We start from the raw sequence: 13561 nt of genomic DNA, 5'->3' as shown, positions 1-13561 counted from the left end.
TATAATGCAAAGTAATGAAATTAGAAAGTTACTAAGTCTGCAAATTATACGTTGGCCAGTGGGGTGAGGTTGTGTGGGAGGGATGGAGAGAAAGGAAAAAGTAAAACTGGTGGGTTGAGATAAAGACAGTTTAATAGAACAGAAAGGAAGAAAATAATAATGATGATGATGATAATAATAATGATAAGTGACAACAACAACAACAACAATAATAATAATAAAAAATTGGAATATACAAAACAAGTGATGCACAATGCAATTGCTCACCACTCGTTGACCGATGCCCAGTTAGTTCCTGAACAGAGATCCCTCCAGGCCAACTCCCCCCAGTTTCTATACTGGGCATGACATCCCATGGTATGGAATATTCCTTTGGTCAGTTTGGGTCAGCTGCCCTGGCTGTGTCCCCTCCCAACTTCTTGCGCCCCTCCAGCCTTCTTGCTGGCGGGGCGTGAGAAGCAGAAAAATCCTTGACTTAGACTAAACACTACTGAGCAACAACTGAAAACATCAGTGTGTTATCAACATTCTTCTCATACTGAACCCAAAACATAGCACTGTACCAGCTATTAGAAAGAAAATCAACTCTGTCCCAGCTGAAACCAGGACAGGTACTTTGACAAAAGCTGAGATCCGTTCTGAAGTTGTAAGCTGTGAATAAAATTTGGAGACAAGAGCACTGGATGGTCTTGGCTTTCAGGGAAGTATTTGCCTTTCTGATGAGCTCACTGCCCTTCATGTAATTATGGTGGGTTAAAAAGTTCAGCCTGTGGGGGCAAAATATTGACAAACCATGACCCACATTGTTTGGTGATGCATTTTCCTCCCATCAGCAATGGGTCACCTTTCACCATAGGAAACGAAGGCTGATGAAGCCCACCTCTAAGACAAAGGGATTGCTCCAACACTACAGACAGTTACGTTCCCCACTATGATGTTAGGTGCTGACTTGCCAGCACTCAGGTGGAGATGAGCTTTGTACAAACACTGCTTAGGGCTGCAAAGTCTTTAGGGACAGGAGCAGGAGAAGATCCCCTGATGCAGGTATCTGTAGGACATCACATCTTGAATGTCATGCCAGAAATCCCTCTCCCCCATACTACATTCAACAATTTCCTTGCCCATGTGCCTGGAGCTTTATGAAAATATCTTGCAGAGGAGTATTTCTTCGGACTTCTCTAAGGCTCATTTTAGAACCTGAAACACATTCAGGTCTCACAGGATCAGGATTTACAGCTCAAGCAAATTTTTATTAGGAGAGGCAATCTAAGTCTGCACAGTTGGCTAGCTTTAGTCATGATACAGGACCAATGTCTGAGAAACCTGAACTCCTCACCTATTATCTTACAAAGTCTATGTCTTTAACAATAATCAAGAAGCTTGAAATGTCTTCTTCTTACCCTTGAACTCCCTTTCTCCATCAAACTAAATGCACAGTCAAAAGTTATAGAAGTCATGTGGTGTTATAAAGCAGCCAGAAAGCTGAATTCTTGAACAGTTAAGCAAAGAACACCCCCTATAGAGACCAGGTGTACTGCCTCTGAAAAAGCTGCAGACTGAACAGGCACCAAGTATATATTAGAAATTATTATTTCACATATTGTCTAAACAATCTGGATAACAGTTTAAAAAAATTTTTTTGTAAGAAAGAGTATGTCTATATAGGCAACGTACCCCATATCTGATGTAACTCTATATTGTGACACTGGCATTAGCTTTCCCATTTGTGATAGACTAGTATCCCTGCTGTAATAAAGCAGTGACTGAAAACGTAAAAATGAAGTTGAGAAAGCACTTTGTATGTTTTTAGTCATCTTCTACAGCTATGATTTTAATTACAAGAGAAGAGACAGTGTGATGAATCAACTTTTCACTAATTGTAAGCATGTGCTGTATCTACTCACTCTCAGAATTTCTTCTGCATTTAAGTTTAAAGGCTAAACTAAAAATTCCAAATGGCTACACTTCAAAAACACTAGACCACATGCCAATCTTTCCTGTGCCTTGGTGTAAGATAGTCTTTTCTGAAAAGGTAGATAAATTAGAATGTTAATTAAACATGAAATACAAATTGTACCTGCAGTTCTTCCAGGAGATCAAAGTTTTGTTTGCGCAAGCTGCTGTTTGCCTTTTCTAATTTATCCAGTCTCTGATTGTCATTTAAAGATGAATCTATAAGCTCATCCTGAAGCACATGGTATTCAACTTCATAAGCTTGCAACTGCTTGGCAATATCCATTTCAAACACCTGTTGTATATAAAAATATTATTAAGTGCTGTGCAGATCTAAAACATAGCTCATTCAATGCTTTAAAATCGATGGATCTAGACTTAGATATCTAATCACTGCATACCAAAAAAGGACTTAAGTTTTGGCATTCACATCTCCTACTCTGGAAATGGCAAGATTGAGGCAGTAGAGTGCAATACTTTGGCATTGGATCTACTTAAAAACTTTGCTACTGATTTGCTGTATGACTTCAGCAAAATCACTTACACTGAAGTTTTCAAGAAGTGTAGACTTCATAGGGTATCACCTTTTTTAGATTTCAAATGTAATGCATCTCAGTTTGGCATAAACCCTCCTAGACATACTTGGAATTACATGTCACTTTAGAAAAGTGTGGTCCATGCCCATGAGCCACATGTGCAAGTGTAAGGCTAAGTAGAATGAAAGCTTTAAATGAAAAACAATAAACGTTGCTAGGTTTATTTATGATTCTATGGTACTCCTAGTGACTGAAAGAAGATGAAATAATCTATCCTTACACTAATACACTTAATGGAAACATTATGTAATGTCAAAGCAGATTTCTATTATTAACTATGAATCACCAAAATGAGTGCTCGGTCTTACACATGAATATTAAGAAAACCCTTTATTTTAAAAGCAGATAAATAAATGGAGGGCACAGAGTGACTGCAAGGAAAAAACTGGGATTGTATTTTCCTTTTCCTAGGTTTTGGCAAACATCTGCCTTCAAATTATTCAGGAAATATGACTCTAATGTCCCTGAGCTAGTTATCTCCTCTGAAAGCAGTGAAAAAGGTGGTAAATTAAAAGGATAAGCGTGTCAATCACAGAACATAGTAGAAACAAAAGTTGATTTAAAAATGCATCTGGAAAATAGCCCAAGAATATAACTTCAAGGGTTATTCTTTATTTTTAAACCTCTTGTACTTTATTCCTTTTGAAAATGAGTCAAATACCAAATACTATCTTAAATACCTGTTGAAATAACAAGAGTTATTGCCTATTTTATTTATCTGCTTTGTCTACAAGACCTTAACTGGTGGTTATAGTTAAAGAAAACATCTGTTTATGAAATGGTTCTGACAGCTATTACTTATGCTATAAAAAATTCTCTCATAGCTGTATAGATGTAGAAACACACACACTGAGCATCTAAGTACAGAAGGCTGAAATACAATTTTAATTTGAGTGTGGTTACACATATGGAACTTTCATTTTCTGTAGATCTAAGCATCTCTAGAACACATGCTGTTGAAACTTCAATAAAACAAATGGTGCAATTCAGCAGGGCGGAATGCTAGTTCCTCTCATGACCTCTGCCACTTCTAGCCTCTGTGCTCTTGGGAAGGGAGGGAAATCCCTGCTGTCATACCCAGAGTATCAAATCTGAAAGGGGGAAACATGAAGCAAATCAAAAGCTTGACTTGAAAACCAGCTAACTGAAGGCACGTTAGGGCATGTAAACCAAAGGCCACTCTGCAGAAGGTGTGAGGATGGATACTGGCCCAGGAGCTGTGTATGCACTCCAGGGCTGGTCAAACAGCTGCCTCTCTTCAAAGGCAGCCCTGATCAAAGCAGGGGAAGGGATCTCCCTTCAACTCACTTCTACCTGCCCACTTTAAATTTAGAGTAGTCAGAGCTGCCTAAACAGAGTTTCTCTCCCTCCTTCTGCTCAAAGCCAGTGGTTTTCTGCAGGTTGCCCAAGCACTGCAAGTCTGCAGAGCTATGCACTCCAGCCTTTCAGCCTGACAGATAACATATGAACCCCTTTGGCTCCTAGAAATCACTTGCTTTCCTTCTCCTCACACAGGCTTTCTAGTTCTCCCCTCCTTTCTTTGATAGTAAGCACAAGAAGCAATTTTTCTGATCCTAATTTGAGTGCACATCCCCTGGAAGCTTTGCTGCCAGGGATCAGAAGGGAGCCCCTTGCAAGCATTCTGCAGTGTACTGTGCTGCTGCCTGCTTTCTTTATCAAGCCACAGGCTTTGCAGATCTCCTGCAGCCCTTGGTGAGCAGCAGGCATTTGCAGTTCTGCACAGTGCGCCCCCCATGTTTTGGACCACAAAAGGCCTTCAGAAAAACAGGCTAAAACACGTCTTCTACTTGCCTGATGCAAATTAGATGTCAAGTGTAACAGTTCGGGTTTCTAAACAGGCAAGCCTTAACTGCAATAATCTGTGATTTTTTTCAAATTCCATAGTTATCATCTGGAGCCTTCTGCTAGCTTAACAATATTGCATCATTTTCCTTGTCTGCCATTTAAAAAAAAGTATATTGAGGATTCCCAGTTTTTGCTGTCTAGAGTCACTGCTCACTGCAAGAGACTGCACTGCCCCATGTACTCCTGGCAGAAATACAAAGGCACTATTGTCAGATACTGAACCAGCACCATAAAAGCCAGTATAGACAAAGTCAACCTAGGGAGGCTTCTAATTTCATTAAGTAAGGTCATTATTTATGAGGCTCTTGTAAGTCAATTTTTGCTTCTGAAATGAGACTTGGAGAGCAAGATTCTTTGGAGACAGGAAAACTCAAAAGGGTTTTAGCCCACCTTGCTGCTTTTTTTGCGGAATGCACTGCATATGGGCTGCAACATTGCTGCCAGTAACATTGTTGTACACTTAAAAGTAAAAAAGTAAACTAATTTTCATTAAAGGCTTCATAAAGGGACCATAACCAACATGTAGATGTATGAATACAGAAGTATTATGCAAGTCATATGCTTCCAAAAGTTTTCAACATCTTCAGAACTACAGTAATAGAATTCTCAGCTTGAAGTAACACAATACACTGTTGTGGTTTTTCTGTCAAGAACTTGGTAAAAAGACCATTCCTTTGCATACTACTCATATATTCAGATTATTTCATACCTGACTAATGGTCTTTTCCATCTGTACCAAACCCAAGTTGGGAAGAGTACTTTTAATAAAATCAACAATAGTTTCTAGGTTCTCATGCTGCAGAATCAAGGGCTTGTGGCTTCCCAAAAGGCTTAAAGCCACTTTAAATATAGCCTCTGATCCTTGAAGAAAGAGCATATCTGTGAAAACAAAGAAAAAACAGAGTACATCAAGCAAGCACATCTTATGACAAGAATATTAAACCAGTAAAATGTCCAAGGACAACAACTTCTCATAGGAGTGATCTGGAGGCTAGATATACTGTGCCAGACACGTGCTTTTGTTACTGTGGCTGTGGCTTTAGAAGTTTTACAGGATCAGGATTATTACTGTGAATAGCACACTTGACTAACACAATCAATTATTAATTTGTTTAGTGAGTTTTCATCCAAGAAATCCAGTTCAAATTTAAGCTAAGTACACAATAAACCAGGTAGTCAAGTTTGTCAGTGTTGCCACTTTTTGTGCATGTAATAGTTTTGTGCGCTTTTTTCTTTTGAGATGTTAACAGGAATCTGAATTTGAATAGAATTCTAATCCCAATGCCATTTAAAAATCCTAATACAACAGGCAAAAACTATACCTGAAGACACAGCCAAAGATCTGAAGTTCTGTTCTTTTCCCATCTGGTGGAGAAAGCTATAAAATCTCAGTTAATACAACACTGAGCACATGAGGCTAAATGTGCACTTTCCAGCAGCCTCGAGTTTCATGTGCATGTGCTTATTTTTAGTTTGTGTCTCAACTACTTATGTTAATATTCTAATAAATACATTAATAAGTACCCTGAAATCTTAGTAATACAGCTTAAGCGTTAATACTGCAGGTGGCCCTGCAATGACAGCACCTGGCATACATTCAAGCACACTGAAACCACAGTATATAGTGACCTTTCAATGCAACTTCCTTTCTTTTCTTTTCCTTTACAAAATGCCTATGTCTTTATAGAACAAAAAAAAGAAGACTGCAATGAAAGCATCAGACAAGAAACCCATCTTCACAAACCCATCTGTCCACAGTATAAACAGCATTGCCCTGCATTTGACTTTCCTGCTACTGTAACTCAGAATCTGCTCCTGGTTTTATTGAGGGACTTGCTACAGGCAAAAGCATCTAACATATGAAACAATACTGATGGAGGAAAAGGAAGATAAGATACTGTGGTTTTATTCCACATTTCCTAAATATATTTTTATTTTTAAAGGGCTTCTCTCTTGTTCTTTCCCTTCTTTGTATTTGAAGCTGTGAATGAAGTCACAATCACTTAAGTAGCACAGTGACACCAAATAAATAGTATGTCTTAATGATAAAACCCAAGAAGAATAAAGAGAGAGAGAGAAAAAAACCACCACATGGTAAGGGAAACAACTACTAGCAAAACCACAGGTATCTCTGATGTAGTAAAGAACATATGAAAACACTGGCTAACTGCCTTTCTTAGTAAAAGCAACCTCTCTTTCCGAATTTGTATCATAATGAAATTCCCCCTTTGCGCTCTTTTGCCTCTAATGTTGAAGCCATAACTCATTTCACTTCTCTCTCTCTCTGAGAAAGAAAAGCACAAGTAATAACTAACCATAAATCTTGCACTTTGCCACCATTTGTCCTAAAAGTGGTATAAATTTTTTCAAGTCTGATTCAATTTGAAGTCCAAAGGTAGGAATGATTGAAAAGCGGTAACAGTGCAGGCATCTGCCTCAATTTGCTATTGAAACTGAAAAGTATGGGAATGCTGAAGACCAGCTAGGAAAAAGTGAAAAAAACAGAGCTGAAAATAATGCATATTTATGATTCAGCACCTGCCCATAAAGACATGTAGATTAACTCAAGGTGACCTATAAGTTGTTAATGAATGTCTGTATGAGCTGAGCTGGTAATATATGGCTGAAATCCCCCTCTCATTTAAAATAGCAAATACTTAACAAAGACCTGTTTGTTATCCACTCCTCATGCTTCCCGTTAAGTGGGCTGCCAGCCAATGACAGTACAGTGAAGGTACCCAAATTAATGTCAGCATGACTGGCAGCCTACAGGATTAAAAAAAAAAATCAAGTTTTATCTACAATCTTGAAACAAAATAAACACTATTCTACCAAGTCTCCTCCATTAATAAGTAAATAGGAGTATTAAAAAGAACATCTTTGTTGATGCTGTATTTTCATTAGATCCTGCACAGGAGGCATGTTGAAAGTTTGGACAGATAATTAAAAAGTTAAAAGGAGTTTTGCTATTTGACTCATAAAACAGTTTTTGGGTTAACCTCTTTCTAGCCCACTTCTTTTACATATTGCTTGTAAGATGCTTGCAAAAAGTACGCTCTATGGAAATCTAAAGGAAGTGGTCTGTTACAATTATATTATTAAATAGCAGTGGGGCTTCAAACATCAATGGTTCAGAGATACCATGTTAGAAAATGGCAGTGCAATCTTACAGTCATAGTAACCTATACATGAGTTACTTCAACATTAAAAGGCAACATTCTTTCATCCCAAGCCTTCTAATAAGTGGGCAATGAAAATGTATGTATGTTCTGCAAAAGTGCGTGAACACATGGGTCAGAACTGATCGGATCCTAACTTGCCATGCTGCCAATGACAGCTGCGAGCAAAGTGACAGCTCTAGCCTTTTTTACATTTATAGTTGTGTTTTAGAGTCTTTAGCATGGGTGAAGATGAGATTTTACTTTCTAATGTAAAAGAATGACCAATGTTCTCGACTTACGTAGCTTCCACTAAAGGAAATTACTAAATACTTTGAAACATTAAAAACTGCAAGTGTTGGTCATGCTGGACTTTCTCTCTAAAAAACATCAGAGATTTTAAAGAGGTGACAGTTTCAGTCACACATGCTTTCTGTTCTTGACCTAAAATCAGTCCTCTGAAGATCATGCACCTATGCCTTCGATTCTAATGCAAAATCTTTGCTTTCTAAAGCCCTACAACCCTCCAATGACAGAAAAATACTAATTTGTGTATTAAGGCAGAAATCCAAATGTACTGGATACACATGGTACTTTTATACCCTTACTGCAGTCAACTGTCCAATTCAAAGACTATTCTTATCATTTACAATACTATGAACGATTTAAGAATAATTGAAAGATGAACTGATTATAAACTCAGTATGTGACACTCACATACAGCACTTCATTTAATTCCTACAGATTATTACTCTCAGCTAGATGCTTGTTGATGTATATTAGCCTACTTTGGACTGTTCCAGGAAAAAATTTTTTTCCCTGGAGTTAAGATGCTAATCACAGGACATGTAGTTCTACTTAGCTACACACCATCCTTTTCACTGAGATTTCTTCTAGCACTACTTTTGGCATGTCCTTAAACAGAAACAGGACGGGATTCCTGTTGGTTCTTCTTGGAATGCATATTCATTATTTGTTATTGTGGTAGATGTGACTATAATTTTTTTAAGTCAGGAAAGTGTGAATATTAACGTCCTAATAAAGAATTGCTTCATGACATCTCTTAAGTGAGACTGACTGAGGAAAATGAAAATAGCTTCTCATTAGAAGACAGGAATCGGGGGGAAAGCTCCAATCCAGCCTGCTCATCATGGATGAACAAGTACCACATAATGAAATTGAAAAACAAACAACTGAAAAGGAAATAAAGCATATTCTCAAATACCAAACAATCTATGAAATATACATCCATAAGATAGCATTAAGGTAAATTCTTAATTGGAGTTTAATTAAAAAAAAGAGAACTTTACTTCTGTAGATTCTAAAAATAGGTAACAGAAGTGACTTTAGAGCCTAAACCCCATATGCTTCCAAACATTTTCAGAAAGTGAGATTATCAATCAGGCTAAAATTGTAAGGATAAGAAACACTAGTTTAAAGGCCCTATGTTACTGCAGAGTAAATCCATAATTAAACTGCAAGGGCCATCTCTGTGTGTGTTTTAAAAATACAACCCTCAAAATAATTTTCCACTGACACTGCTGAAGACAGTGATAACAGAGTAAATGGATGTATTTCTTAGATGATGCCTTTGTGACATCTCTTTTCAGCTTGAAACTAACTGTAAGTGTTGAATTGCCATTGTCATAACACCATGCCTTCATGGCATCAAATTCTACATCTTCTCTACAAGTGGTTACAGAGTGGGAAAACGTAACAATGAGGATGAAAAGACAGGACAGTTTGGGACTGTCATATGCTTTCCTCCTCTCTCTTTTTTTACATTTTACTGTAAATACTACATGCTCCATAAGATGACCTCTGTTGTTCTTCTTCTGTTCATCAATAGTAAGTAAAATATTTCTCTTGGGTGTCTGAAACAGGCTGGATAATAATGCTGTTCCTAACAAGAGGATTCCAAATATAAGACTTCAAAAAGAACAGATAGAAGTTTTATGAAGAATTACCAAACACTCTGGCTACAAATCCAAGTGGAAACTGGGATGCAAACATGGTGAGAAACCAGGGAGCAGCATAGAGGCTGGGGCCAATCTCATGTTCCTCTAGGTGGTTATACAGATCTCGATGGTAGTCGTGAAGAAGTCGAGACAGTTGATACATCTGGATCTGCATGGAATAAGAACAAAGAGACTAAAGATAAACATGTTTTAACACTCATAGTAACAAAGTCCATGCTTCACGCTCTTACTAGAAGAAGATACTTGTCAATTGACGTTTGGATGGAATGTTGTGAAGAAAAGCAATACTCAGAAGCCATCTAAAAGACCCAGGATGGGTCACCTGTGAACCTATGACAGGGTCATTTGCAGGGTCATTTGAACCTCATACAACATGGAACAGAATTCTTCCTATTTATGGTTTTCATAGTTTCCCCAGTAGTCTTTTTATTTGAAAACAGTGCATTTAAGATGATGTATTCTTTTCCCAGATTATCCTTCCCCATTTTTGAGAACTGATTTTAAGTTCAAGTCCAGATTTTGACAAGGCTATCTATATTGCATTATGATTTAACATTAGCATCCTTTTATTAGAAAAAATAAAATCATACCTGTAAAATTGTCATGTCAGGACGATATTGTTTTCTCAGGCCCATGTCAAACATGAGAAACTTCAGCATTTTAAAAGCATCTTCTTCACTCATATGAAGTAGTAAAACTCCTGCTACAAAACTAAGGCCCTGGCAATATCCTACTTCCTGGTCCAGAAGCGAATAGGCCTTCAAAATATTGTAGAGTGACAGCTGCCCAGCTCCCAGCTGTGCTGAGAAGTACGGATGTGTTGGAAATGTGCGCCCTGTGAAAACAGCTGAAGTTAGTGACTTAAACTAAAAAATAAACAAAAAAACCCCCAACCTTGCCATGCTATCAAATTAAACAGTCTTTCAAAAAGGTAGATTCTGAGTCAACCCACAGGAAGACCATATGAAAGTTAACAATACAAAACAATCGACTCCTATACTCTACTACTGTTTTGTTACAGTAGTTGCAAAATTAATTTAGAAATTGTCAGGGGAATGGGGACAGTCTGTTGTTTGGAACAGCTGAGTAACTGGTTCTTAAGACTGGCCCTTGATCAGTTTGTGGGAGACTTGATTCAGTGGCTCGACGAGTCACCCAGTCCTCTTTTCTTGATTAAAAAGTGTTAGCTTTTAGACAACTATTAGGATCCAGGCACAGACTTAGAACATCTGAGCTCTGTGGGTTGGGGCCCCTTTCCTTTCTTTTTTCTTCTTGTCTTTTTTTCCAGTAAATGTGTCTTTTGTCACCTCCCTCCTTGCCTTGGTCCTTCCCAGTCTTACGGGTCCTTCCTGCTTTCCTGCAGCATGAAGCTCAGGCTCTTCCATGAGCTGATCCAGTTCACTAACCTGGCAGAAAAATCCCTTTTTACATGGGGTTAGTTATTCTCCCCTGTCGCTCAGCTGTGTCAGCTCCAGGAGGCATCCCATGAGCACCAGCACAAGTCACAAGTGCTTGGAGAGTAGGAGTAGGTTGTTGGAGCAAACCTTTCTCTTGGTAGCAATGGGTTTTGGATCTATTCCCACATCTCTTTAAACCCTACCCTAAGGTAAACTATACTAGTTGTAGAGCTGTAGGAGCACAACTGAGCCATTTCCAGTCCTTCAGTTCTAGAACAAGATGGTGACTTCCACCCCACACTGGCTTATCTGTAAACTTTCATACAGAGCTGGAACCCACGTCCTTAAACCAAACCAATCCAACTAGGTAACTTACACAATCAGTTTGACCCACAATATTTACTCAGTGAGTAAAAACTCAATTTGTCTTTTTTTCTGCGGCCCTTACAATATCAAGAATTCTGTAGCTACGTATGTGCTATGATACATGCTATATACATATTATATGAGAGTGCAGCTAATGGAGGCAGCCAACAGACACAGCACTTTGTGCAGCAGTTTCTGGGCTTTGCTTCTTCAAGCTCTTGAGCATCTGGATACTTTGTCTGGGATCACCAGGGGACTCCTGGGAACCTGGAAGTACTGCTGCTGGCAGGTAAGGCTGAGGCTGTGGTAAGGGTAGCTCTGGCAGCTTCTAACCAACCCTCATCAGCTGCCCTTGATGACAGGGTGCCATAGCCTTTGTTCTAGCTGATCCCTGATTAGGGAGGGTCATTAATGAGTGCACCCTCAGCAAGCCTGCAGATGATACAAAACTGGGAGGAGTAGCAGATACACCAGAGGATCGTCCTGCCATTCACAGGGACCTTGACAGGCTGAAGAAACGGGCTGACAGGAACTTCATGAACTTCAACAAAGGGTAGTGCAAAAATCTTGCAGCTAGGGAGGAACAACCCCACGCACCAGTATATGCTGGGGGCCACCCAGCTGAAAAGCAGCTTTGCAGAAAAGGACCTGGTCCTTGCCAAGTTGAACATGAGCCAGAAATGTGCCCGTGCAGCAAAGAAGGCTAATAGTATCCTGGGCTCCATTAGGCGGGCCATTGCCAGCTGTTCGAAGGATGTGATCCTTCCCCTCTACTCAGCACCGGTGAGGCCACACCTGGAGCGCTGTGTCCAGTTCTGGGCTCCCCAGTACAGGAGAGACATGGACATACTCGAGAGAGTCCAGCAAAGGGCCACTAAGATCATGAAGGGACTGGAGCATCTCTCCTATGAAGAAAGACTGAGAGACCTGGGACTCTTCAGCCTGGAGAAGAAAATGCTCAGGGGGATCTCATCAATGTGCACAAATACCCAGTGGGAGGGAATGAAGAAGAGGGAGCCAGGCTCTTCTCAGTGGTGCCACTGGCAGGACAAGGGGTAATGGGCACAAACTGAAATACCGGAAATTTCACCTAACATAAGAAAATAAATCTTTTCTTATTGTAAGGGTGGTCAGACACCAGCACAGGCTGACCAGAGAGGTTGCGGAGTCTCCATCTATGGACATATTCAAAACCTGAGCGAACATGGTCCCGGGCAACCTGCTTTAGATTACCCTGCTTTGAGCAGAGGGGTTGGACTAGATGGTCTCAAGAGCTCCCTTCCAACCTCAACCACTCTGTGATTCCATGAACAGACACATTAAAGGTTTCACTTCTACAGATTTTTTTTCAAAAACTTTTCCAAAAGTAAATATTTTCATTTCTAGGAAAAAAACTCTCCCCCTATCAGATTTCCCCTGTGAAATACCTCAATGGAGAAGAAATTGGAATGCTTCTTTTGTTCTAGTATTAAGTGGAGCTTGTTTTTTGGCCACCCACTTGTTAAATACCACCCCACCCTTTAGCTCCTGGAACGCTGCTGTGCTGTCAGATAATATCAGAGCTCCGGTTTCAAGAAGACAAAGCCCGGGCAGAGTCCTCCTGCCATCTGGTAGCTGCTCTACCTTGTCACATGGGATGCTGGCATTCAGTTCCTGAGCACGTTCCCCCTTGGCCAGGCTGTCACAGAGTTGAACGTTACAGACAAAATATTTCTAACTTCCAAATGAGAAGGAGCTCGTGTTCCTTTGCAAAGGAATCCTCTGTCTGAATGACAGATTATTACAGCATGGTCTAAAGACAGACCTGTACTGCCTCGCTCACACAGCAAGGCTCCTTTCATATAAGTCACGAAGAAAAGTTACAAGCTGACAAGAATAAAAATGCAAGGAAGTTCTAAAAAACAGTAAATGGAGGAGGAGCAGAACTGCTAAACTCACAAGCTGATTTGTTTCCGAGTGCCCTGGTGATGACTTAACTAAGAATTTTATCTTTTACTTAGGAGCAAACAACTCCTGGCCCTGCTGAAAAGAGACTCTAAATGAACTGTGATACCTCAAGAGTGCCAGAATGAGAAAGTAAGTACTTATTACTTTATTTTTGAAATGTAATAAAACAAAATATAATTTTCTACTGTGCTCAGCAAATAGTCAGTGATGAGTACAGTGGTTTCCTACACTGAGAGCATCTGGAAGTCAATTTACCCTACCTTAGTGAGAGAAGATATCATTTATTGAACATGACTTTG

General features: G+C 39.5%; 1 protein-coding gene across 4 annotated transcripts in view; it reads right to left on the bottom strand.

Annotated features, from left to right (window-relative positions):
- Positions 1–13561, bottom strand: part of TBC1D1 (TBC1 (tre-2/USP6, BUB2, cdc16) domain family, member 1) — a 111843-nt gene that overhangs the window by 1747 nt on the left and 96535 nt on the right. For 3 of the 4 annotated variants that reach the window (XM_010574432.1, XM_010574433.1, XM_010574434.1), the window contains 4 exons: positions 10143–10387; positions 9541–9700; positions 5125–5294; positions 2078–2248 (listed from right to left, as the gene is read on the bottom strand). In XM_010574432.1, the coding sequence (XP_010572734.1) occupies positions 2078–2248; positions 5125–5294; positions 9541–9700; positions 10143–10387 (746 nt within the window). The remainder of the gene's footprint in view (positions 1–2077; positions 2249–5124; positions 5295–9540; positions 9701–10142; positions 10388–13561) is intronic. The other variant, XM_010574435.1, reaches the window with a different exon arrangement.

This window comes from Haliaeetus leucocephalus, unplaced genomic scaffold (assembly GCF_000737465.1).
Source record: "Haliaeetus leucocephalus isolate CR32 unplaced genomic scaffold, Haliaeetus_leucocephalus-4.0 Scaffold439, whole genome shotgun sequence".
In the NCBI taxonomy this organism is placed as follows: domain Eukaryota; kingdom Metazoa; phylum Chordata; class Aves; order Accipitriformes; family Accipitridae; genus Haliaeetus; species Haliaeetus leucocephalus.
This window is presented reverse-complemented; position numbering and strand designations above follow the sequence as displayed.